The sequence below is a fragment of the Bubalus bubalis genome, chromosome 1, assembly GCF_019923935.1.
Source record: "Bubalus bubalis isolate 160015118507 breed Murrah chromosome 1, NDDB_SH_1, whole genome shotgun sequence".
Lineage (NCBI taxonomy): Eukaryota > Metazoa > Chordata > Mammalia > Artiodactyla > Bovidae > Bubalus > Bubalus bubalis.
This window is the reverse complement of record NC_059157.1, coordinates 197,214,732-197,241,804: the sequence shown is the minus strand read 5'-3', so window position 1 is coordinate 197,241,804 and position 27,073 is coordinate 197,214,732. Positions and strand designations below refer to the sequence as shown.

General features: G+C 45.2%; 1 protein-coding gene across 1 annotated transcript in view; it reads left to right on the top strand.

Moving 5' to 3' along the window:
• The window catches only part of METTL6 (methyltransferase 6, methylcytidine), a 57,660-nt gene extending 30,902 nt beyond the window's left edge, over positions 1 to 26,758 (top strand). The window contains exon 4 of the mRNA XM_025294125.3: positions 26,162 to 26,758. Within this exon, the coding sequence (XP_025149910.1) occupies positions 26,162 to 26,209 (48 nt within the window). The 3' untranslated portion in view covers positions 26,210 to 26,758. The remainder of the gene's footprint in view (positions 1 to 26,161) is intronic.
• The last annotated feature ends 315 nt before the right edge of the window (positions 26,759 to 27,073 follow it).

Sequence of the window (27,073 nt, the reverse complement as noted above, 5' to 3'; positions counted from 1 at the left end):
TTCTTTTGCCCAGCTCCCCACCTGCTCTCCTCTGGCCGCCAGCAGTTTGTTCTCCGTATCTAAGAGTTTCCGTTTTGTTGTACATGTTTATTTCTTTTGTTTTTTTAGATTATACATATAAGTGAAACCATACAATATTTGTCTTTCTCTGTATGACTTACTTCACTTATAATAATACTAAGTGAATCCATATTGTCACAAATGGCAAGTTTTCCTTTTTTTTTTTTTAATGGTAATATACCCTTGTATATACAGTTAACCCTTGATTAACCCCAGTAGTTATAGACACCAACCCTCTGTGTGGTTGTAAATCCATGGTGGTCCAGTGGTTAAGAATCCACCTTCAAATGCAGGGAACACGGGTTTAGTTCCTGCTCCGGGAAGATGCCACATGCCGAGGAGCAACTAAGCCCGTGCTCCACAACCGTCCTGTGCTCTGGAGCCTGCGGCCGCAACCACCAAAGCCTGCGTGCCTAGAGCCTGTGCCCACGAGAAGAGAAGCCTCCAGAATGAGAATCCCGCACCCCGCAACTAGAGAGGAGCCCGTGCTCATGGAACAAGAGACGTGCTCCTGCAGCAAAGACCCAGCACAGCCAAAAGTAAATTTAAAAAATCTGTGTATAACTTTGATTTGGCCCTCTATATCCACAGTTCAACCTACAGGTAAATCTACAGACTCCACCAACTGTATACTGTATAGTAATAGCAGTTATTTATTGAAAAATTGTGTAAGTGGACCCACACAGTTCATCCTCATGGTTCTCAAGGGCCAACTGCATGCATCACCCTCTATCTATTAGTGTATGGATGGACACAGGTGGTTTCCATATCTTGGCTGTTGTTAATAGTGCTGCAGTGAACGCAGAAGTGCGTATATCTCTTTAAATTAGTGTTTTCATTTTTTTCAAATAAGTACCCAGAAGTAGAATTGCTGGATCATATGATAGTTCTAATTTTAATTTTTTGAGGAACCTCCATACTATTTTCCATAGTGGCTGCACTAATTTATGTTCCCACCAACAGTGCATACAGGTTCTGTTTTCTCCGCAATCTTGCCAATACTTTGTTGTCTTTTTGATAACAAAATAATAGATAATAACTTTCCGACAGGTGTGAGGTGGTATCTCCTTGTGGTTTTGACTTGCATTTCCTTGATGATTAGTGATGTCTATTCATATGTCTATTGACTATCTGTATATCTTCTTTGGGAAAATGTCTATTCAGGTTCTCTGCCCATTTTTTAATTATTGTTTTTCTCAATGTTGAGTTGTGTGAGTTCTGTTTATAGTTTAGCCTTATTAAACCTTTATTGGACATATTGTTTATAAATATCTTCTCCCATTCAGTTGGTTGCCTTTTTAATTTGTTGATGGTTTCCTTTGTTGTGCAAAAGCTTCTTAGTTTGATGTATTCCCATTTGTTTATCTTTGTTTTTGTTTCCCTTGCCTGAGGAGACAAATCCAAAATAATATTGCTAAAACCAGTGTCAAAGACATACAGGCTATATGTCCTATGGTTTCAAGTCATACATTTAAGTCTGTACTCCATTTTGAGTTTATTTTTGTGTATGGTGTACGATAGTAGTACAGTTTCTTTTTTCTTTTCCTTTTTTTAAATTTTTTGCATGTAGCTGTCTAATTTTTCAGCACCATTTATTGAAGAGACCATTTCCTCCCCTCCTTCCTTTGTTGTAAATTAACTGATGGTGTCCATGTGGGTTTCGTTCTGAGCTGTCTATTCTGTCCCATAGATAGGTCGCTGTGTTTCTGTCTATTCTGTCCCATAGGTCGCTGTGTTTCTGTCTATTCTGTCCCATAGATCGCTGTGTCTCTGTCTATTCTGTTCCATAGGTCGCTGTGTTTCTGTCTATTCTGTCCCATAGGTCGCTGTGTTTCTGTCTATTCTGTCCCATAGGTCGCTGTGTTTCTGTCTATTCTGTTCCTTAGGTCGCTGTGTTTCTGCGCCAGTGCTATAATTCTGATTATTAGAGCTTCGTGGTATAGTTTGAAATCAGGGAGTATGATACGCTCAGTGTTGTTCTTCCTTATGATTGCTTTGACTATTTGGGGTCTTTCATAGCTCCATGCATATTTTAAGATGATTTGTCCCATTTCTGTGAAAAAGGCCATTGGTATATTTATAGGGGTTGCATTGAATCTGTAGATTGGTTTAGGTAGTTTGGACGTTTTAACAGTATTAACTCTTCCAGTCCATGAATACAGTGTATCTTTCCACTTATTTGTGTTGTCTTCAATTTCCTTCATCAATGTCCTATAGTTTTCCAAGTATCAGCTCTTTACCTTACTGATTAAATTCATTCCTAGGTATTTTATTCTTTTTAAAAAAGATTTATTTATTTATACTGCACTAGGGCTTTGTTGCTGTGGCTGGGCTTTCTCTAGTTGCAGTGAATGAGGGCTACCCCCGAGTTGCGGTGCGTGGGCTCCTCACTGCAGCGGCTTCTCCTGCTGTGAGCTCTAGGTGCTGAGCAGTGGCTTCTCCTGCTGTGAGCTCTAGGTGCTGAGTAATTGCTGTGGCTTCTCCTGCTGTGAGCTCTAGGTGCTGAGCAGCGGCTTCTCCTGCTGTGAGCTCTAGGTGCTGAGCAGCGGCTTCTCCTGCTGTGAGCTCTAGGTGCTGAGCAGCGGCTTCTCCTGCTGTGAGCTCTAGGTGCTGAGCAGCGGCTTCTCCTGCTGTGAGCTCTAGGTGCTGAGCAGTGGCTTCTCCTGCTGTGAGCTCTGGGTGCTGAGTAATTGCTGTGGCTTCTCCTGCTGTGAGCTCTAGGTGCTGAGTAATTGCAGTGGGTTCTCCTGCTGTGAGCTCTAGGTGCTGAGTAATTGCTGTGGCTTCTCCTGCTGTGAGCTCTAGGTGCTGAGCAGGGGCTTCTCCTGCTGTGAGCTCTAAGTGCTGAGCAGCGGCTTCTCCTGCTGTGAGCTCTAAGTGCTGAGCAGCGGCTTCTCCTGCTGTGAGCTCTAGGTGCTGAGCAGCGGCTTCTCCTGCTGTGAGCTCTAGGTGCTGAGCAGCGGCTTCTCCTGCTGTGAGCTCTAGGTGCTGAGCAGTAGCTTCTCCTGCTGTGAGCTCTAGGTGCTGAGCAGTGGCTTCTCCTGCTGTGAGCTCTGGGTGCTGAGTAATTGCTGTGGCTTCTCCTGCTGTGAGCTCTAGGTGCTGAGTAATTGCTGTGGCTTCTCCTGCTGTGAGCTCTAGGTGCTGAGCAGCGGCTTCTCCTGCTGTGAGCTCTAGGTGCTGAGCAGCGGCTTCTCCTGCTGTGAGCTCTAGGTGCTGAGCAGCGGCTTCTCCTGCTGTGAGCTCTAGGTGCTGAGCAGTGGCTTCTCCTGCTGTGAGCTCTAGGTGCTGAGCAGTGGCTTCTCCTGCTGTGAGCTCTGGGTGCTGAGTAATTGCTGTGGCTTCTCCTGCTGTGAGCTCTAGGTGCTGAGTAATTGCAGTGGGTTCTCCTGCTGTGAGCTCTAGGTGCTGAGTAATTGCAGTTGCTTCCCCTGCTGTGAGCTCTAGGTGCTGAGTAATTGCTGTGGCTTCTCCTGCTGTGAGCTCTAGGTGCTGAGCAGGGGCTTCTCCTGCTGTGAGCTCTAGGTGCTGAGCAGGGGCTTCTCCTGCTGTGAGCTCTAGGTGCTGAGCAGCGGCTTCTCCTGCTGTGAGCTCTAGGTGCTGAGCAGCGGCTTCTCCTGCTGTGAGCTCTAGGTGCTGAGCAGCGGCTTCTCCTGCTGTGAGCTCTAGGTGCTGAGCAGTGGCTTCTCCTGCTGTGAGCTCTAGGTGCTGAGCAGCGGCTTCTCCTGCTGTGAGCTCTAGGTGCTGAGTAATTGCTGTGGCTTCTCCTGCTGTGAGCTCTAGGTGCTGAGCTGCTGAGCACAGGCTCAGGAGTTGTGGCATACAGCCTGAGTTGCTCCTTGGCATGTGGGATCTTCCTGGAGGAGGGATCAAATCCATGTCTCCTGCATTGGCAGGCAGATTCTTGACTACTGTACCATCAGGAAGGCCTAGTGTTTTATTTTTTGATGCAATTGTAAATGGGACTGATTTTTCAATTTCTCTTTCTGACAGTTCATTATGAGTATATAGAAATGCAACAGATTACTGTATATTGATTTTATATCTCATAAGTTTACTGAATTCATTTATTAGTTCTAATAGTTTTTTTGTGTGTGGAGTCTTTGGGATTTTCTGTATATAGTATCATGTCATCTGTATAATGACAGTTGTATTTTTTCTTTTCCAATTTGGATGCCTTTTATCTTTTTATTTTTTTTTGGTGGTCTGATTGCCTTTGTTAAGTCTTCCAATGCTATGTTGAATAAAAGTGAAAAGAATTGGTTTTCTTGTCTTGTTCATGATCTCAGAAAAAAAGATTTTAGCTTTTCACTGGTGAGTATGATATTAGCTATAGATTTGTGTATATGGCCTTTTTTATGCTGAGGTATGGTCTCTCTATACCCACTTTGTTGAGAATTTTTATTGTAAATGGGTGTTGAATTTTGTCAAATGATTTTTCTGCCTCTAGTGAGATGATCATGTGGGTTTTATGGGCTTCTCTGGTGGCTCAGATGATCAAGAATCCACCTACAGTATGGATTTTATCCTTTTTTGTTAATATGGATATCACAATGATTGATTTGTGAATATTGAACCATTCTTGCATCTTTGGAATAAATCCTACTTATTGATAGTGTATAATTCTTTTACTGTACTGTTGAAGTTGATTGATTAATATTTTATTGAGGATTTTTGCCTATATGTTCATCAGGAATTTTGGATTGTAATTTTTTTTGGTAGTATCTATCTTTGGTATCAGTGTGATGTTGGCCTCATAGAATGAATTTGGAAGCATTCCTTCATCTTCAGTTTTTTTAAATACAGTTGACCCTTGGAAAATGTGCATATTAATTCACATATAACTTAGAATCAGCCCTCCATATCCAGGCTCTTCACGTTTGTGGATTCAATCAACCACAATCCATATAGTACTGTAGTATTTACTATTGAAAAATACCTTCGTATAAGTGGACCCATGCAGTTGAACCTGCATTGTTCAAGGGTCAACTGTAGTTTGAAAAAAGAATAGGTGTTAATTCTTTACAAGTTTGGTAGAATTCACATGTAAAGCCATCTTGTCCTTGGCCTTTGTTTTTTTGGAATTTTTTACTTACTGATTCAGTTTCATTACTAGAGGTCACTCTGTTCAGATTTTCTAATTCTTCCTGCTTCAGTCTTGGAAGAGTGCATGTTTCTAAGAATTTATCCATTTCTTCTAGATTTTCCAATTCGTTGGGGTATAATTGTTTGTATTAACCCTCTTATAATCCTTCATATTTCTTGGTGTCAGTTATAATTTCCTTTTCATTGTGGATTTTATTTATTAGAGCACTTTCTCTTCTTCCTTGATAAGTCTAGATAAAGGGTTTATCAATTTTGTTTATCTGGTGGTCTTTTATTTTCTTTTTAGTCTCTATTTCATTTATTTCCATTCTGATCTTTATTATTTCCTTCTGTCTGTTAACTTCAGGCTTTGTTTATTCTTTTTTTCCTACTTCTTTTAGGCGTAAGGTTAGATCGTTTATTTGAAAATTTCTTGTTTCCTGTTGGAGATCTGTATCACTATAAACCCGCCTCCCTCTTGGAGCTGCTTTTTCTGTGTCCCATAAATTTTGGAACATTGTGTTTCCATTTTTATGAGTCTCAAGGCATTTTTTTATTTCCTTTAGATTTTTGTTGATCCATTGGTTGTTCAGAAGTATGTTGTTTAGCCTACATGTACTGGAGGGGCGGGGAGGATGTTGCATTTTTTTCCTTGTAGTTGATTTCTAGCCTTGTAACATTGTGGTCACAAAAGATTCTTGATGTGATTTCAGTCTTCTTAAATTCATCAGAACTTGTTTTGTAGCCTATCATGTGACCTGTCCTGGAAAATGTTCCCTGTGCGCTTGAAAAGAACGTGTGTTTTATTGTTTTCTGGTGGGATGTTCTATAGATATCTGTCCAATTCATCTGGTATAATATGCCACTGAAGGCCAATGTTTCCTTATTGATACTCCATCTGGGTGATCTGTCCTTTGATATAAGTAGAGTGCTAAAATTCTCTACTATTATTGTGCTGCTGTCTATTCCTCCCTTTATGTCTGTTAATATTTGTACTCAGCTGCTCCTGTGTTGGGTGCATAGGTATTTCCCAGTGTTATAGCCTCCTATTGGAGTGATCCTTTTATCACTTTGTAATGCCCTCCTTTGTGATGAGTTTTTTCCTTTTATAACTTTGTTTCTAATTTTGACCTTACTTTTCTGTTTAAAGATGTCCCTTTAACATTTTTTTATAAGACCAGTTTAGTTGTGATGAACTCCTTTAGCTTTTGCTCATCTCAGTTCAGTTCAGTTCAGTCACTCAGTCGTGTCCAACTCTTTGTGACCCCATGAACCACAGCACGCCAGGCCTCCCTGTCCATCACCAACTCCTGGAGTTCACCCAAACCCATGTCCATTGAGTCAGTGATGCCAGCCAGCCATCTCATCCTCTGTCGTCCCCTTCTCCTCCTGCCCTCAATCTTTCCCAGCATCAGGGTCTTTTCAAATGAGTCAGCTCTTCGCACAGGTGGCCAAAGTATTGGAGTTTCAGCTTTAGCATCAGTCCTTCCAATGAATATTCAGGACTGATTTCCCTTAGGATGGGCTGGTTGGATCTCCTTGCTGTCCAAGGGACTCTCAAGAGTCTTCTCCAACACCACAGTTCAAAAGCATCAATTCTTTGGCACTCGGCTTTCTTTATAGTCCAACTCTCACATCCATACATGACCACAGGAAAAACCATAGCCTTGACTAGATGGACCTTTGTTGGCAAAGTAATGTGTATGCTTTTTAATATGCTCTCTAGGTTGGTCACAACTTTCCTTCCAAGGAGTAAGCGTCTTTTAATTTCATGGCTGCGGTCACCATCTGCAGTGATTTTGGAGCCCAGAAAAATCAAGTCAGCCGCTGTTTCCACTGTTTCCCCATCTATTTGCCATGAAGTGATGGGACCAGATGCCATGATCTTCGTTTTCTGAATGTTGAGCTTTAAGCCAACTTTTTCTCTCTCCTCTTTCACCTTCCTCAAGAGGCTCTTTTGTTCTTCTTCACTTTCTGCCATAAGGGTGGTGTCATCCGCATATCTGAGGTTATTGATATTTCTCCCGACAATCTTGATTCCAGCCTGTGCTTCCTCCAGCCCAGCGTTTCTCATGATGTACTCTGCATATAAGTTAAATAAGCAGAGTGACAATATACAGCCTTGACGTACCCCTTTTCCTATTTGGAACCAGTCTGTTGTTCCATGTCCAGTTCTAACTGATGCTTCCTGACCTGCATACAGGTTTCTCAAGAGGCAGGTCAGGTGGAACTCTAAATCTCTCTTTCAAATCTGAATCATAACTTTGGTAGGTAGAGTACTCTTGATTGTAGGTTTTTCCTTTCAGCACTTCGAACATATCATTCCAGTCCTTTCCAACTATAAAGTCTCTACTGAAAATTAGCTGATAGTCTTTTGGGTGGTCCCCTGTATGTAACTAGTTGTTTTTCTCTTACTGCTTTTAAGATTCTCTCTTTATCTTTAACTTTTGACTTTTCACTTATAATATGTCTTTATGTGGGTCTTTTGGTTCTTTTCATTTGGGATTCTGAGATTCCTGGACTCGGATGTGTTTCCTTCCCCAGTTTAAAGAAATCTTCAGCCGTTATTTCTTCAAATAGGTCTTTTGTCCCTTTCTGTCTCTCTCTTCTCCTTCTGGGACCCCTATAATGTGAACATTAGTATGCTTGATGTTTTCCCAGAGATCCCTTAAACTATCATTTTTTAAAAGTCTTTTTTCTTTTCCAATTGGATGATTCCCACTATTCTGTCTTCCAGACTGATGACTCATTCTTCTGTATGCTCTAAACTGCAATTGATTCCTCTGGTGCATTTCTCATTTCGGTTGTTATATTCTTCATTTCTGGCTACTTCTTTTTAATATTTTTGCCTCTTTGCTGATGTTCTCACTGAGTTCATCCTTTCCTCTCCCCGTTTGATGAGCATGCTTATTACTTTGAGCTCCTTTAGCGGGTAAGTTGTTTGGCAGGTATTTTTCGTCTCATTTTGCCTGACTTTCTGTGTTTGTTTCTATGGATCAGCTATGTCAACTGTATCTCCTGGCCGTGAAAGAGTGGCTTTATGTAGAAAGCCCTGTGGAGCTCAGTGGCACACTCCTCCCCCTGTCACCGGAGCCGGGTGCTCCAGTGGTGATCCGTGAGTGGACATGTGCGTGTGTCCTCCTGTTGTGGGTGGGCCACAACTGATGTGGGGGTGCTGGTGTGCGGGGCTGGTCCCCAGAGCAGAAGCCGCTTTGGAGGGGCTTGATTTCAGCCAGGGCCACCTGCAAGGTCGGGTGGGGTGGGAGCTGCTTTAGATGGGACAGATCACTGAAGTGGGGTGCATGGTTTTAGCTAGGTTGATGGAGAGTGATAGAGACAGTGCCTGCCAGCACCAGGCCAGCTGGGTGATAGTGTTTTCCATAACTATTAAAAAAAAAGTTGGTGTTTTCCAGCACTTCCACCCCCAGAGAAAGTTGCCAGGTACAGGATTGCATCTCTGCCCCACTTTCCATCTCTGTGTGGCCTTTTCTTTATAACCTTAGTCATAGGAAATCCGTTCAGTTCGCCTTTGGGTCAGTCTCAGAGATACTTGTTGTATGTATAGCTGTAGTTTTGCTGTGTCCACGGAAGGAGGAGAGTCCATGATCTTCCTACTCTGCCATGTTGATCTGGAACTCAGTAGTCAAACCATTTTACAATCCCATCATTTGGAACAAGGATTCCAATTTCTCCACCTCCTTGGCGACACTTGTCTTTTGTGTATTTTTGATATTAGCCATCCTAATGAGTGTGAAGTGATATCTCATTGTGATTTGATTTATACTTCTCTGATGATTAGCAAAGTTGAATATTTTTCCAATACTTATTGACCATTTATACATCACTTTTGGAAAAATGACTCTTCCAGTCTTTTTCCCATTTTTAATTGAGTTGTTTGATTTTGTTGCTGCTGAGTTATAGGAGTTACAATGGACATGAGTTTGAGCAAGCTTCAGGAGACGGTGAACGACAGGGAAGTCTGGTGTGCTGCAGTCCATGGGGTCACAAAGAGATGGACATGACCAAGTGACTAAACAACAATGTAATTGTAGCATCCCCTTTTGCTGGAATCCCTTCTTAGTTTTACAGTGGATTGGGTGTTTCAGCTTCTCAGTTGGGTGCTAGAGTTCTCATGGAGTGGTTCTGGTCTATATATTGTGGTTAATTACGTGTCTCTGTGAGGGAAGGATGGTCTACAGCTTGCTCCTTGGAAGAAAAACTATGACAAACCTAGACAGCGTATTAAAAAGCAGAGACATTACTTTGCTGACAAAGGTGCATATCAAAGCTATAGTTTTTCTAGTAGTCATGTATGGATTTGAGAGTTGGACCATAAAGGAGACTGAGGGCTGAAGAATTGATGCTTTTGAACTGTGGTGTTGGGGAAGACTCTTGAGAGTCCCTTGGACTGCAAGGAGATCCAACCAGTCAATCCTAAAGGAAATCAACCCTGAATATTCATTGGAAGGACTGATGCTGAAGCTGAGACTCCAATACTTTGGCCACCTGATGTGAAGAGCTGACTCATTGCCAAAGATCCTGATGCTGGGAAAGATTGAAGTCAGGAGGAGTAGGGGATGACAGAGGATGAGAGGGTTGGCTGGCCTCACCGACTCAATGGACATGAGTTTGAGCGAGCTCAGGGAGATGCTGAAGGACGGGGAGGCCTGGCGTGCTGCCATGCATGGGTTTGCAAAGAGTCAGATACAATTGAGCAACTGAGCAACAACATAACTGTAGCATCCACTTTTGCTGGAATCCCTTCTTGGTTTTACAGGGTATGGGTGTTACAGCTTCTCAGTTGGGCTCTTGAGTTCTCATGGAGGGGTTCTGGTCTATATACATTGTGGTTAATTAGGTGTCTCTGTGGGGCAAGCAGGGTCTATAACTTCCTGGCCTGCTATCTTGCTGATATGACTGTCATAGGAAAATGTTTTTAGGATTTAAATAGAGTGTTCATGTTGTTAAGTTAAAAAAAGAAAATCCAAATATAAAACTATGCAGTCTGTTCTGAACTGTGTAAAAATATTCATAGAAAAATTACTGGTAAGAAATTCAGTCCCATAAAACATTACTACTTTTCTGTACTCTAAATATTTTGCAACAAATAAACATTCTTTTTTAGTCAGGGAGGGGAGAAAGGCAACTAAATAAAGCAACCAGGAACTCAGAGGTGTGCCTGGGGGTCAGGTTAGGAAGGGAGCCTTTTGTATTTAGCCATCGAAAGAGCAGAGAAGTAGTGCTCTGAGGGCATGCAGGACAGAGGTAGGAAAGAAGAAGAGTTGTGCAAACAGGAAATGCACCTTTGGGACAGAGGGATGGGGAGAAAAGGAGTGAGCTTCTAAGTCAATCAGGAGGTCTGAGGCACTGACGCCAGAACATCCCCAGTAGAGGCACACTTTGCAGGATCGGGCTTCTTCCCTCTGTGATGTCTGTGCCCTTTAAACCCAGGCTCACCCCAAGGCAAGGAAACCACAGGGGATAAGACAGGGGAAACGCCAGGAACTTCACTCCGTCATGAAGTGACCCTCTGAAGGTGCCCAGCTAGAGGAAATTCCCCAGAGTGGGGTGGCCAGCCCTGCCAGTTTGCCAGGGCCGGCCTGGTTTCAGCATCACAGTCCTGCAACACAGGGCCCTCAGACCAGGTGAAACTGGGCAATGAGTTAGCTTACAAGCCATGCCCTTACACACACACACACACACACACACACACACACACAGGGCTACCTAGCTTTGGCAGGCCTTTGAGGTAACTGAGAAGGAATTTTTCTTTCATTTAGACACTTCTCCAGTGGACAGTTTGGTGGAACCCCATTAAGGAATGAGCACTTTTGTGCAAAATAAGTAAAAGTCCTGCTTAGGGCAGATGCAGCTGGAGTGCAGCATGGTGTAGCGTTTCTGTGTGGAAGGCGCCCTCTGACTGATAAAGCGTCCTGCCAGGGTGCACAGCTTGGCGAGCAGAGCTGTGGCTGCTCTCTAGCCCCTCCATCGTCTCAGCAGGTGTTTTCATGGGGTGTACAAACCACACAGTCGCCGGGGGCGGGCCTGCCGCTCAGCCTCCACAAAGGATTTGGTTTCTGTCCTAGATGTCTCTAGCATCAGCAATGCCAGAAAAAAGGAAGACACTTTCATATTCACTGAACTATATATATATAATTTTTTTGCCTAGGAACTATGTCTGTGTGTAAAATCCAAAATAAACACTGGATTTAAAAAAAAATTTTCACACATAGGATAAGGACCTACTGGAAATAGATGAAAGAGAAATAAAAAGACACCCAGAGGGGAAACGCTGTAGCCAAGGATGAGGCTGGAGGGGGCCTCAGTCCTCTGATCTGCCTCTCTGATTCCGAGGAGAAGGAACCTGCCTGTAAGCTCGGGCGTGGAGACTGTCCTTGTTTTTTCAGCACAACTTGGATCCGGCAGTGCTGTAAAGGCCACCCCGTCAGACCTTCACCTGTCTCACTCCTTTCAGGCCTCTGGTGAAACGTGTGCTCAGGCTTTAAAGATATTTTGTCTATGTCTCTTCTCTTCTGTATTTTCCATCTTGTTGCCTCTTGGAATGACACTCTGGGTCATTTCTTCAAACGTGTCTTCCAGGTTTGAATTCTCTATTTCCTTCTTCGGTTGTATGACTCTTGCTGTGAAGCTTCCTTTGAAGTTAGTATATATGTATGTATTGATAGGTACGTGTTTTGGTAACTGCGTTTTGTTGTTGTTGGAAGTTCCACTTAGTTCTGGGAAGACTACATTACATGATGGAGTTTCCAGTTCCCAAAGGTATCAATAAAACTGCCTCGTTCGTTTGCCTCATTGAATTATTTTAGGCGTAAATTGAAGATTCCTTTCTTCAAGAAGTATTTGCCTTTGCTTCTGTGAGGTGTATAGAGGTACCACGAGTCTCCAAACACCTTCAACCAAATTCAAGGATTGAGATTCCCGGACCCAGACAATTAGCAGTGTCTACCATGTGAAGGAATGAACCAAGGAAATGAGAGAAACACATGGAAAATGGGAGCACCCCTCAGCCAGAGGCTGGCCTGGGACCGCAGGCTCCAGAATGCATGTAATCCCTTCTCTGCAGCAGCAGCAACTGTGTCAACAAGAGCAGGGAGACCAGTGAACGCCCAGGAGCATACCAACGTGGTGGAAGGCTGCCTGAAAGTAGTCAAACCACCCCAAACAGCAGCCAGAGCACTGTCAACAGAGGAAAATTGTCAGGGTCCCGAGTGCTCACCTGATAGGTGAGAGCCCTTGGTGAGGCCTCCAAGGCTTGTTGTGTAAAAATATCAGCCTCCTTGTGTGATATGAACATCTCAGATAGGCTAATCTATGGAAGAAAGATATTTGCAAGTTGGGGGTTGGGGGCTTAGATCTGGGTCTTTTTTGGTTCTAATTGCTGTGTCATCATGAAAGGATCACTTCCTCTCTCTGGGTCTTTGTTTCTCCAGTTGTGAACAGCAGCACTGTATTTGATCAGTGTTTTCTGGATTTTAATGCTCACACGAATCCCCTAGAGATCTTGTTAAGCTACGGAGTTCGATTCGGTGAGTCTGAGATGGGCTCTGAGATCCCCTTCTAGCTAAGAAGCTCCCAAGTGATCCGATGCTCCTGATCCGTGGCCCACATTGAGCAGAAACTTTTAAGGCAAACTCTAAGCTCCCCTCCCAGGTGGGTCTAGGCAAATAGGGATGCTTTGGAGGCTTACTGTTTAAACAAGCCCCCTCCTCCTTGATGGAATGATTCTATCGCATATTTCAGGGTGAGTCAGAGTCACCTTCTCCAGGAAGAGGGTCTCTGTCACCAGAGCCTGCAGCCAGGACCCAGCCATCTGGGTGCTGGCCCAACAGCGCTGTGACCTCTCCGTGATGGCAGCACCCTGTGTCCAGTAGCTGCACAGTTCTGGGCACAGCTGAGACCTGATTAATGTTTGAGGCATAACTGAACAGAAGGACAAAATAAATTTAGCAGTGGGATAAAATGATGGGGGCAGGGGTGACTCAGCATATTCCTGAGCCAAGTCTCTGTTTGCTCTCAGAATTGCAGATATCCATCTGGCTCCTGTCATGGACTAAACTGCCTCCCCCGCCCCATCCTGACCCCAGCTAATGCACTGAAGGCCCACGGTTGTTGGTCTTTACTAGCTAAGTTGTGTCTGACACTTTTAACGCCCCATAGACTGTAACCCACCAGGCTCCTCTGTCCACGGAATTTCCCAGGCAAGAAAACTGGAGTGGGCTCTTCCCGACCCAGGGATTGAACCCATGTCTCTGCATTGGCAGGAGGATTCTTTACTTCTGAGCCACCAGGGAAGTACCATTATACTTTTTCACAAATGGTACACAAGTTTCCATAATTGGTTTACAGCGCTTTCTCTGTGGGATCATGGAACATCACAAAAGAGGTCTGAATATAAAAGGCCTTGGGTTCCCTATATATTATTCACATTTGGCAATATTAATAAGTTATTGAACTGTAGAAGTTACACTAAGGACTGGAGGTGATGTATCTTCTATCCGTAACTGAACTTCAGTCGGAAGTGTAAGTCATATGCCCCTCTGTGCCTCAGTTTCCCCATATAAAGTGATTTAATTACATAGTAGTAAGCATAATTCGGTATAGACCTAATAGAAGCAGAAGATATTAAGAAGAGGTGGCAAGAACACACCAAAGAACTGTACAAAAAAGATCTTAATGACCCAGATAGCCAGGATGGTGTGATCACTCACCTAGAGCCAGATATTCTGGAGTGCAAAGTCAAGTGGGCCTTAGGAAGCATCACTACGAACACAGCTACTGGAGGTGATGGAATTCCAGCTGAGCTATTCCTAATCCTAAAAGGTGATGCTGTGAAAGTGCTGCACTCAATATGCCAGCAAATTGAGAAAACTCAGCAGTGGCCACAGGACTGGAAAAGATCAGTTTTCATTCCAATCCCAAAGAAAGGCAATGCCAAAGAATGCTCAAACTACCGCACAACTGCAGTCATCTCACATGCTAGCAAAGTAATGCTCAAAATTCTCCAAGACAGGCTTCAACAGTACGTGAACTATGAACTTCCAGACATTCAAGGTGTATTTAGAAAAGGCAGAGGAACCAGAGATTAAATTGCCAACATCTGTTGGATCATTGAAAAAGCAAGAGAGTTCCAGAAAAATATCTACTTCTGCTTTATTGACCATGCAAAAGCCTTTGACTATGTGGATCATAAGAAACTGTAGAAAATTCTTCAAGAGATGGGAATACCAGACCACCTGACCTGCCTCTTTAGAAACCTGTATGCAGGCCAGGAAGCAACAGTTAGAACTGGACATGGAACAACAGACTGGTTCCAAATTGGGAAAGGAGTACATCAAGGCTGTATATTGTCACCATGCTTACTTAACTTATATGCAGAGTACATCATGAGAAATGCTGGGCTGGATAAGCATAAACTTGAATCAAGTTTTCTGGGAGAAATATCAATAACCTCAGATATGCAGATGCCACCAACCTTATGGCAGAAAGCAAAGAGGAACTAAAGAGCCTCTTGATGAAAGTGAAAGAGGAAAGTGAAAACGTTGGCTTAAAGCTCAACATTCAAAAAACTAAGATCATGGCATCCAGTCCCATCACTTCATGGCAAATAGATGGGGAAACAATGGAAATAGTGACAGACTTTATTTTCTTGGGCTCCAAAATCACTGCAGATGCGGACTGAAACCTTGATATTAAAAGGCTTGCTCCTTGAAAGGAAAGTTATGACCAACCTAGATAGCATATTAAAAAGCAGAGACATTACTTTGCCAACAAAGGTCCATCTGGTCAAGGCTATGGTTTTTCCAGTAGTCATATATGAATGTGAGAGTTGGACCATAAAGAAAGCTGAGCACTGGAAGAATTGATGCTTTTGAACTGTGGTGTTGGAGAAGACTCTTGAGAGTCCCTTGGACTGCAAGGAGATCCAACCAGTCCATCCTAAAGGAAATCAGTCCTGAATATTCATTGGAAGGACTGATGCTGAAGCTGAAACTCCAATACTTTGGCCACCTGATGGAAAGAACTGACTCATTTGAAAAGACCCTGATGCTGGGAAAAATTGAAGGCAAGACAAGGGGACGACAGAAGATGAGATGGTTGGATGGCATCACCGACTCAATGGACATGAGTTTGAGTAAACTCCGGGAGTTGGTGATAGACAGGGAAGCTGGTGTGCTGCATGCAGTCCATGGGGTCACAGAGTTGGACACGACTGAGCGACTGAACTGAACTGAACTGAGCTGAAGCAGAACGCAGCTCTGAAACTGTTTCTGAGATTACATCTTTGGTAGTGTATCTCAACAGACTCTTCTGGAGTCAAAAGCTCAACTCAAAACCAGAAAAATGGTGACTTCCGTGGTGGCCCAGTGGCTGAGGCTCTGTGCTCCCAATGCAGGTTCAATCCCTGGTCATGTAACTAGATGCCACACACCTCAGCTAAGAGATCAAGTGCTGCAACTGAGACCCCTGTGCAGCCAAATAAGTAAATATTAAAAAAAAGAAAAAAACAACTGGAGCTCAAGGATTAGTCAGTCACAGATGTTTGGTTGATTGGAGTAATATTTTTTAAACTATTGATTTTTGAATTGCTGTAATTTCAGATACAGGAAAGTTTAAAATAATGAAAGAGACCATTAAATGTCACTCTATGGTAGTCAATTTGAAAACCTAGAAAAAAGACTCCTCACAAAATGTTAAATACCAAAATTGATGTAGGAACAAATTTTAAATAAAACATTTATAGAATGGAAAAGTAACAAGATTTGATGTGGAAAAGGCCACATCAGAATGAAATGGCTGTGTAACTGAATTTCACTTAATCTTTAAAATACAGAGGGGCTTCCCTGATGGCTCAGATGGTAAAGAATCTGCCTGCAATACAGGAAACCCAGGTTCCGTCCCTGGGTCAGGAAGATCCCCCGGAGAAAGAAATGGCAACCACCCCAGTACTCATGCTACTCATGCCTGAAAAATCCCATGGAGGGAGGAGCCTGGTGGGCTACAGTCCAATGGGTCACAAAGAGTCAGACACGACTGAGTTTCCCTAGTGGTCCAGTGCTTAAGAATCTATCTGCCTATGCAGGGGACATGGGTGCAGTCCCTGGTCTGGAAAGATTCCACATGTCACGGGGCAATAGCCTGTATGCTGCAAATACTGAACTCACTCTCTAGAGCCTTTAAAATTTTTATTTATTTTTGGCTGTACACAGCCAAAAATAAATAAATAAATAAATAATTGAAAATATAGATAATTACAATGTTATTCAAGTCCTTGCTACTCAAAATGTGATCCATGGGCCAGCAGCATCAGCATCACTGGGAGTTTCTTGGCCCCCATCCTCGCTGCTAAATTAAATTCTGTGTTTTAAGAGGAGTTAAATCCATTAGAAAGGTGATGCATGTATATTAATGATCAAGAAACTTGGGCTGAGGGAGTGGTTCTCAACTTTGGCTGAATAATGGAATTATGTGAAGAGTTTTTTAAAAAAATACTGCCATTTGAGTCCCACCCCCAGATATTCTGATTTAATTAATCAGGTGCATGCCCTGGGCCCCTGCATTTAAAAATATCCCCTAGATGATTGAAAATCAGGGATAAAAACTGGCCTTAGAAAAATATGGAAAACTTTAAGAAATAAAGCTGACAAAGAATGTATCCCCAAAGCAAAAAACAGAACAAAACTACAGACAAATCTCATTTATGATTAAAAATAAAATCCAGTAATGATAAAAATAAAGTAAGACCAGGCAGAGTTATTTCAGGAATATAAGCAATAATTTGCTGGTTTAATAACCAGCTCTGGGAAAGATTTTTTTAAAGGCCTGATTTGCAGCCTTTGTCAGTTCTTGTGGTGTAAATACTCCAACCTGGACTAATTTTAAGCACAGTTCATTTTAAGCTAATTTTGCTTCTAGCAAAGAATGGTGCTAATTTTAAGCTAGCAGCACGATCTTAACTGGCTTGAAAATTTCTGAAAATGAAACAACTAGCTCTCACAATCTGCTCGATGCCTGACACCCGTAGAGGTTGATTCAAAATTAGGACATCCCCCCATGAGCCCGTTCCGTCAGCACTTTGGAGAGGAGAGACTCGTGATGTCAGAGAGCGTCCCATCCCAGGTGTGTTCAGGGGGGGCTGCCTGGGGGAGGCGCCGCCTCCATGCAAGCACATGCCTCATCCCTCCATGCGGACTCTCGTCCTGCAGGCTTCACTCAGGTCCTGACCCGCTGCTCCTGGAAGGCATGGGACTCTCTGACACCTGCTTGGCTGCCAGAACAAGCCTGTCCCAGACTTGCTGGGACCACTTTGCCCCTGTGGTCATGACAAAGCCCAGGTTTGACCAGGTCCTTCAGAGGTGGGTGTGAGCATCGCCTCTATTTCTCAGCAGGCAGACCTGGCAGGGCATGCGTGCTGCTTTGTTAATCCACAGACACCCTTTCAGATAAGGTTGCCCTTTCCCAACCCTGAAGGGAGCGGACGAGAGAGGGCAGGGGCCCGCCTAACGTCCTTGGGAAGCGGGGTGGGTTTCCTGCCCTGGTGGCGTCCGTGGTCGGCCTTCGCGTCCTCCGAGGTTCATCTGCTCTGCCTTGTGCTTCCTTGCTTCCCTGGCTTAATCGTGCCAGTTCCATTTCTCTTTCTGGATCTGCCTCTGACATCGTTCTAGGAAGCTCCCATTTTATTGAGATACCCAGAGTCCATTTTCGTTGTTAGTGAACTCTTCCGGAACAACACCATCACTCTTGACCTAGGTGGCTGCCTAGTGCAGGACTCCACCTCGGTGTTCACGTCAGCTGTGGTGACAGTTTCCGAGCGGTCACTCTCCTGGCCTGGTAGGAGGGCTCCGTGGCAGGGCGGTCCTCAGCAGCTTCCCGGGTTACCCTGTGGTGTCAGGGGCCCCTAAAGAGCTCCTGGGAGCCCTGTGCTGTGCGGAGTCACACACCTCTGTCTCCACCCTGCAGGGAGGGTGGCAAGGGGTTGGCAGAGATTCTGCCTCACGAGCTTGTCTGTTCTCCGTGGGACAGGTTTTATCTATTATTCACCAAACCAAATGATGACTGAGCACCTCGGAGGGGCCCTTTGGGCCGGAGACAGAGCAATGAAGCAAACGGATGTAAATCCTTGAGACCTGCATGTCATCAGGGGAAGGGAAAATGAACGAAAGCAGACCAGAAACAAACAGATAAGGTGATCATAGGGATATGGAGAAAATAAGAGTGCGGAGGCTCAGAGAGAGAGGGAGGGAGGGAGCTTGCTCGCTCAGAGTCGGGGAAGGATGCCGCGGGAAACGAACCATCCGAGTGTGCAGGAAGGGTCAGCCCTGGGAGGAAGGGACCGGGAGCCACAGAGGCCGCGAGGAGGGCGTGGGCTTGGCGTGTCTGTGCGTGCCAATCTTGCGGGCAGGCAGGGGCTGGGTGCTGAGTGCCGAGGGCGGGCTTTGGACTCTCACCGGGACAGGACTGTGGGCGGTCAGAGGTGGGAGGTCAACAAGACCACATTCGGTAGGCGGAGAGGGCCCCGTGGCTGAGGTGTGGAGAGGGAGGGGCTGGAGCGGTCACGAGGCAGGACCCAGGCTGGGGGGACAGGGTCACCGGCCCTTCAGACCGCAGTAATGCCACGCCGAGCTCAGTCATCTGAGCTCACTCGTCACAGACACCTCCGCGGTCAGAGCCTGTCACCGCGGCCCAGAAACACAGCAATTACCTGTCAGAGCTAAAACACAACAACATGTATTTATGCCGAAACAATAGTAATCGCAGCGCAACGCCTCTCCGGGCTGTTCCTGCTGACCCCGCTTGCCCTGACCGCTGACCCCTGCGTCCTCACGCTCCACTCGGCCCACCCGCTCTGGGCTTACGGCTGCCTGACCCTCCCAGGCCTCGGCCACCTCCGCCCGCTCCCCCAGCGTGGTTGCTGCCAAGTTGCTGGCAGGCAGGGTCAGAGATGCAGGGAGCAGACAGGTTTTTGGAAATGTGTTTGTCACATGGTACACATCATTAATATCTGATTGCTTTGACATAACTTATTCATCTCCAGTCCTTTATCATTCTGGAAGAAAGTAGTCTCTTGTCTCTTTACCCATTTATTCAGTCTACAGATATTTGTTGAATCATAGCTATAAGCCCCCTGGGTAGGAGCTGGAGATACTAAGGCACCCCCTACCCCCAGGGCGTGGCCACCTGCAGATGTCACTGCCTCTGGCTCTTCACTGGGCACCAACACCAACCAGAGTTTCAGACCACAGAGCTAGACTCTCTCCAGTAGAAGGAAAGAAATGAGAATCACGTTTCTCGTTTACTCTGTGCCAGATACTGAATAAGGTACGTACATCTACAGACCTAACCTTTATTCCTCACAACATTCTGGAAAATGGATGTGAACGTTCCCATGTGCCCTGATGAGTACATTGTGGCCAGGAGCAGTGACACCGTCTGCACACTGTTACACAGCCAGTTAACAGCAGAGCCAGGGCGGCAACCGGCTTTGCTTGGCTCAAAAACCCACGCTCTTTCCACTCCACTGTAGTTAAAACATAAGAAAGCAGATCAAACTGAGATTAAAGGAAGGACTTGGGCATGTGCTCAGGCCCACCTCAGTCAAAGAAAAGCGTAAGGACAAGGAGGAAGTCAGGTGTCAGGGGTGATAAAGCCTCAAGAGCCACCAAAGAATCATGAAAACAAGAGCAGCAAACACAAAGGGACATCGTGGAAAAACCCAGCCGGCTGCTTCATGTCGCAGAGTGAGTCACCCCCGGAAGACCTTGGAGGAAGATGAGAAAATGGACAGGTTTGGGGATAATTATGAACTTGCTGGGAGGCAGAGTCCTGCCAGACACGGCATGTTTAGCAGCCAGCTGCCTGGAGGTGGGGGGCAGAGGGCTCTCCTGGGACTTCTAGTAAAAGTCAGCCAAGTGGTGCCCTCATCTCTGGGTCTAGAGGAGGAGCCCTAGATCCCGCGTCTCAGCCTGGGTACCTGCACCCACAGGATTATCAGCAGCAGCAGAAAACACAGGAGTAAGAGGACAGATTTTTTCAAGAAAATGTCCATTTTACTTAAACATTTGAGCAAAACCAGTGACATTATTTTGATAACAAATGTTAATATATTATGCAAGAGATAGCCAGTTTCACATGGAATTTGACGATAACCCATTTTCAAGGAAGTCTCATGATTTAGGTGGATCACTTGAAGCTTCGTTCCTAGACGTCTCAGTTCAGTTCAGTTCAGTCACTCAGTCGTGTCTGACTCTTTGCGACCCCATGAATCGCAGCACGCCAGGCCTCCCTGTCCATCACCAACTCCCGGAGTTCACTCAGACTCACATCCATCGAGTTGGTGATGCCATCCAGACATCTCATCCTCTGTCGTCCCCTTCTCCTCCTGCCCCTAATCCCTCCAAGCATCAGGGTTTTTTCCAATGAGTCACCTCTTCGCATGAGGTGGCCAAAGTATTGGGGTTTCAGCTTCAGCATCAGTCCTTCCAATGAACACCCAGGACTGATCTCCTTTAGGATGGACTGGTTGGATCTCCTTGCAGTCCAAGGGACTCTCAAAAGTCTTCTCCAACACCACAGTTCAAAAGCATCAATTCTTTGGCTCTCAGCTTTCTTCACAGTCCAACTCTCACATCCATACATGACCACTGGAAAAACCATAGCTTTGACTAGACGGACTTCTGTTGGCAAAGTAATGTCTCTGCTTTTTAATATGCTATCTAGGTTGGTCATAACTTTCCTTCCGAGGAGTAAGTGTCTTTTAATTTCTGGGCTGCAATCACCATCTGCAGTGATTTTAACGATCCATAATTGTTTGCTGGGAAATACTGAGACGGTCCACATGGTTATCTCAAATTTGTAACAAATCAGCTGCTCACATCCCACCCTTAGATCGGTTTTAACCAATGATAACTGAACTCTCATCCTGGGCTGGAGGTTCTGCCGGGTCCTGTCCGAGATTAAGAAGGTATTGTTTACGCAGTAATCCCGAACATACGCCCACAGTAACTGTAACATCACCTGTTACTTAGGCTATGGTAGAGGCCTGTGGAAAGAGTTATGTGCACTCAGAGGAGTGATTAATTTTACCTGGGAGGGGGGCCATGGGTGAAGACTTTGAACAGAAGTTTCATCTGAAGGGAAAGGATTCTGCCATGGGGCTCTCCCTCACTCTAGGCACAGGAAGCAGGAAACTTACTGCAGCTGGAGTGTAAGGAACACAGGAGATACTGGCCAGAGGTTGGTAAGGTCAATCACTGGGTTCAGATGACACAAACCTTGAACTTCACCCTGGGCATCCTAGACTTTATTCTGGAGACAATGGAAGGCCAGCATTGAAAGGTTTAAGATGGGTAAGAAATACAACCAAACCTGTATGTTAGGAAGCTCATGAAGGTTGGAGGGTGACTCGGAGGGAAGAGGTCTTGTAATTCAGATTCTGGGCAAGCCGTTCTGAAGCCTTTCCTAAAGGCATCGAGCCCCTTGGGCAGCTCAGTCCATTCCCATCACATGCAGATTTGAGACATTTATGGAGCCCATTGCAGTATGTAATCACCCCTATAGGATGGATGTATATATTGCTCTGTCACAACTGTTGGTAGTATTTCGATAGATGCATTTGAATACAATTGGTTTCCTCTGTAATCTTATGTGTTTTCTTTTATGCCCTTGAAAATATTGATTTGGGGACTCCCTTGGTGGTCCAGTGGTTAACACTTCACTCTTCCACTGCAGGGGAAGCAGGTTTGATCCCTGGTTGGGGAACTAGAATCCCACAGGTCTCACAACATGGCTATATATATATATATATACATATACACACACACACATACATGGCCAAATATTTATATGTGTGAGTGTGTATGTGTGTGTGTGTGTTGTTTGGGGAAAGACTCTATGGACTTCACAGACTGCCAAAGGGTTCATGATCAAACATTTGAAGATATTACATAGACCATCTTCTTTCCTTTCTCCACATGCAGTAATTGCTCACTCAAGTGAACGCTTATCAAACGCCTCTCCCAGGCTCAGGCCTGTGTCAGAGGCTATGCTCTGAGGATCTGAAACCAGGCTGCCTGGGCTGGAATCCGGCTGCTGCTTTTTTGAACCGTGTGATTGTGGCCAAATAAACTTTCACCTCCCAATTTTCTCCTTGGTAAATGAGTACAATAGTAATCCTCACTTCAGGGGGCTGTTTTAAGAAAGAAATCAGTTAATGCACGTGAAGCTTTGGGCAGTGTCCAGCCCCCTGGTCCCAGACCACAGAGTGTTTACTGTAGAATCAGGGAGACGTTATTACAGGGAAGAGCCCATTTTGACTCCAGGCTGGGTCTGTTTCTTTGACTTTAACCTTTGCTTTTCATTGCTTTTGTTATTATAATCACACACAATGGCCTGCCTCAGGGAACTCTGCCCCTATGCCTGAAGGTTAAGCCAAAGTTGTTTGTTCAGGGAGACACCCTGACTCCCTCCACCTGTGGATGGCTACAGTTCAGTTCAGTTCAGTTCTGTTCAGTTGCTCAGTCGTATCCGACTCGTTGCTACCCCGTGGACTGCAGCACGCCAGGCTTCCCTGTCCATCACCAGCTCTCGGAGCTTGCTTAAACTCATGGCCATCAAGCCGGTGATACCATCCAACCATCCCATCCGCTGTCGTCCCCCTTTCTCTGCCTTCAATCTTTCCCAACATCAGGGTCTCTTCAAATGAGTCAGCTCTTTGCATCAAGTGGTCAAAGTATTGGAATTTCAGCTTCAGCATCAGTCCTTCCAATGAATATTCAGGGTTGATTTCCTTTAGTATTGACTGATTGGATCTCCTTGCAGTCCAGGGTACCCTCAAGAGTCTTTTCCAACACCACAGTTCAAAAGCATCAATTCTTCGGTGCTCAGCTTTCTTTATAGTCCAACTCTCACATCCATACATGACTGCTGGAAAAACCATAGCTTTGACTAGATGGACCTTTGTTGGCAAAGTACTGTGTCTGCTTTTTAATATGCTGGATGACTACAGGAAGGAAGAAATTAACATATCCCATCCTGAGGCCAGTCCAGGGGATAGCTGCAAGATTGATGGCCTTTTACTTCACCCCCTCACCTCCTCCCCCTCGGTTCTATAAAAGAATCTGGCATCCAGACCCTGACAAGATGGTTATTTTGAGACATTAGTCTGCCATCTTCTTGGTCTGCCAGCTTTCTGCATAAAGTCATATTCCTTGTCTCAACACCTTGTCTCTCGGGTTTCTTGGCCTGTTGTGTGGCGAGCAGAGTGAATTTGGACATGGGAACATGGTAACCTCAGGTGACACCACTCCAGAATAGAGCTGCTGTTTGATATGACTCTCATTGCTTAGGTTTCCATTCTTCAGGTCTTCCTAAGAATGACCTGAATGAAGGAGTCTTTTGGGGCCTAGAAGAGAAAACAACAGTTTCAAAGGCCCTTGCTGAATCATCTAACTTCGGAGAAAACAAAACAGAACTTTAGCTCCAGGCCGGTTGCATCTATCTGGGACTTATCACCCCCTGTCCAGAAACCTTCCACCCCCTACACCTGCCCAGAAGACTTATCACCCCCTGCCCAACTACAAATGCCATCTCATCTAAAGAATACCCCAAACATCCCGCCTGATTAATGTTTCCCTTATCACTTCCACAAACCTCCCTATAAATATGAATCCTCCCTAATCCCTCTCCACGCTCAGCCTGGTTGTTAGGCTGACTGTCGCCCCTCCTTGCCTGAATACTTCTGAACCTATTTCTGTTGAGGTCGTCTTTCCTTTTTCTGCCTCGGCCCGAACTATACCTTACCCTGAAAAATTCAGCTGAAAAAGAAGTAGTCACAGAATCCCTTCAAAGTCTACATTCATCTAAAAATGTGGTAGCTGTCTTAGTTGATGTCCCCAAAAGCAGAACCAGCGGTAAAGGATTTGTGGCAGGTTGCATTTGGGAAGTGATTCCAGGCATCACAATAGGGGAAGCAGGATGTGGTGGAGGGGAGGGGGCAAAGCTACAAAGGTTAACCAGCAGGCTGCCTCCGAAGGCAGCGGGGTAGGGGGGCGGGGGGCCTCTGAGAGGTCATGCAGAACACAGCCAGTTGTCCTGCCAGGGTGAGGGGGTGGTGGGCTCATCCACCAGCAACTCTCCCTTGTCTCTGAGGGCTGGCTGGGGGTCTCACGTGTGAGCCCAGAGAGCTGCGGTGGCGGAAGCCGCCCACAGACAGGCCACATGGGTGCCTGGGGAAAGGCCCGTGTGTGGGAGAGAGAGCTGCCTTTGAACGCCGCCAGCCCCTGCACGGGCGTTGCTTCAGTGGGGATGGCGGGGGAGACGTGCCGTCACGGGCAAAAGAGACAGTAAACAGATGAGCCTCTCCTTTATTTGATTTTAAAATGTTACTGAAAGAGGTTTAACTCCACCCTGCATCTTTCAGCGGCTCCCTGCCCTCCCCTTCTTGCTATAGCCTGTGATTTTCACCCCAATATTGCTTCAGCAACTTATGTGTGATTTGGTCTTTATGAGTGTGTTTATCAACAATCCCAGCCACCCACACACTTCAGAGCCATTATTATGGTGAACACTTGTCAGTGATTTTAAGCCAGGGGGTGGGCGGGTCTTGGGAGGGGGAGAGGAGAGGGGTGGCTGTGTCAGAATATATTCATTATTTTGGTACCTGCTTATTAGCAAAGAAAACTGAGTCCCTGGAGTGTTTCTTCTTCTCTGTTGTCTGATAATCAAACAAACACCATGACTTGCCGTGTAAAATCTTAGGACCGTGGGATGTTAGATTCATAGGGCTAGATTCCAATATAAGTGGAGTCGTAAAACTCGTACTTCTTCGAACAAGTGAGTGACTGTCACGCTGTTAAATTCCATAAAAAGCAGTTACATCTGCTCAGTTTCCAGGTGAGAGAGCATGGATACTGGGGAGCAAATTTATCATCATTATTTTAAAAAGCACTCAGTAAAGGAGAAGAACTGTAGGATATCACAATTTTATCTACACTATGAGTACAATAATGTACGAATTATGTCACTTTAGGGGCAAGGACAGGGCAGTAAAATGGGAAAATGAATATTGTTTTCCAATGCAGTCCATTTTATTTTTAAAACAGGAGGAAAGACAGACCGTCAGTAACTTATCACATCCCAGCGTGACATGAAATTCTTGACGTGGTTTTATTTCCCTCAGCAGCTTTTCTAAGCTCATATAAATTCATTGAGGAATGCCCCCAAATTTCCTTCCACCCCTTTCTCTCTCCTCTAGGCTAAAACGCTGGAGGTGGCCACAACAGCCCTGCAAACATGGATAAACCTGGAAACCAATACACTAAGAGAAAGGAGCCAGACACAAAAGACCACCCATTGTTTGATCCCATTTACATGAAATTTCTGCAAAAAGGAGATACTATGGCTTTGGAAAGCAAATCAGTGGTTTCCTAGAGGCTGCTGGGAACAGGGATTGAGTACAAAAGAGCGTGAGGAAAAGCTTCAGGGTGCTGGGACTGTCCTAAAACTGGACTGTGGTGGTGGCTGCATAGTTGTGAAAATGTATGATAAGTCAGTTACACAATCATGCTTTTTGAGGGAGAAAGAAAAGGAAAAAGGGTTGGGTGGAGGCGGAGGGAGAAAAGCCCTGGGAACTGTAGAAAAAACTTCTAGTTGCTGTGGGGTAGCTCCCTGATGAAAGAGCTACAGCACCTTCACTCGCAAGTGACATCCAGCAGCCCCTGAAAATAAACCTTGGCCCCCAACACACCCTCGAGGGGAAAACAGCACCTGTTTTGCACAGGAACTTTGCTTCAGGACAAGCAGGTCAGCAATAGCACCAAAGGGGGAGCCCTGCATTTGGGCTTCTGCATTTTATAGCAGACACATTAAAAATGGAAGCAGAAACAGATTGCATAAACTTTAACAATATGTTTCCTTTAACCCAGTATGTCCAAAGTATGATCGTTCCAGTGTATCATCAGTATAAAAATTATAGCGATATTTTACTTTCTTTCTTTCATAGGAAGCCTTCAAAGTCTGTTACCAGTTGAATGGCATGTTTCAAATTTGACCAGCTTCATTCTCAAGTGTTGGAAGGCCACAGGTGGCTACGGCCTTGGACAGCACAGGCCTCGAGGCATCTTGTCGATACTCCAGAGACTTCAAATTGTTCGAAGAGAGAATGGTTTTCATGCAGACGCCCACTGCCAACTAAACAAACAAAGAAAGGTATATATTGGATTGTGTAAAACCACACTCATCTCTGTGTGATCCTCACTTTTTTAAAATTTAATTTTTCAGGGCTTCCCTGGTGGTTCAGTGATAAAGAATCCACCTGCCAATGCAGGAGACACAGGTTCAGTCCCTGGTCTGGGAAGATCCCACATGCTGCGGAGCAACTAAGCCCTTTGCCACAAATTCTGAGCCTGTGCTCTGGAGCCCGGGAGCCGCGACTCCTGGGCCCACGAGCCCCAGCTAATGGAGCCTGTGTGCTGTAGGCCTGTGCTCCTCAACGAGAGGCCCCACCGCAGTGAGAAGCCCACACACCACAACTTGAGAGGAGCCCCTGCTCGCCACGAATAGAGAAGACCTGAGCAGCAAGGAAGACCCAGAGTGGCCAAACATTAATAAATAAAATTCTATTAAAAAGTAAAGTCTAAAAAAGTTAATTTTTCACATCAGTTCAGTTCAGTTCAGTCGCTCAGTCGTGTCCAACTCTTTGTGACCCCATGAATCGCAGCACGCCAGGCCTCCCTATCCATCACCAACTCCCGGAGTTCACTCAGACTCATGTCTATTGAGTCAGTGATGCCGTCCAGCCATCTCATTCCTCTGGTGTCCCCTTCTCCTCCTGCCCCCAATCCCTCCCAGCATCAGAGTCTTTTCCAATGAGTCAACTCTTCACATGAGGTGGCCAAAGTACTGGAGTTTCAGC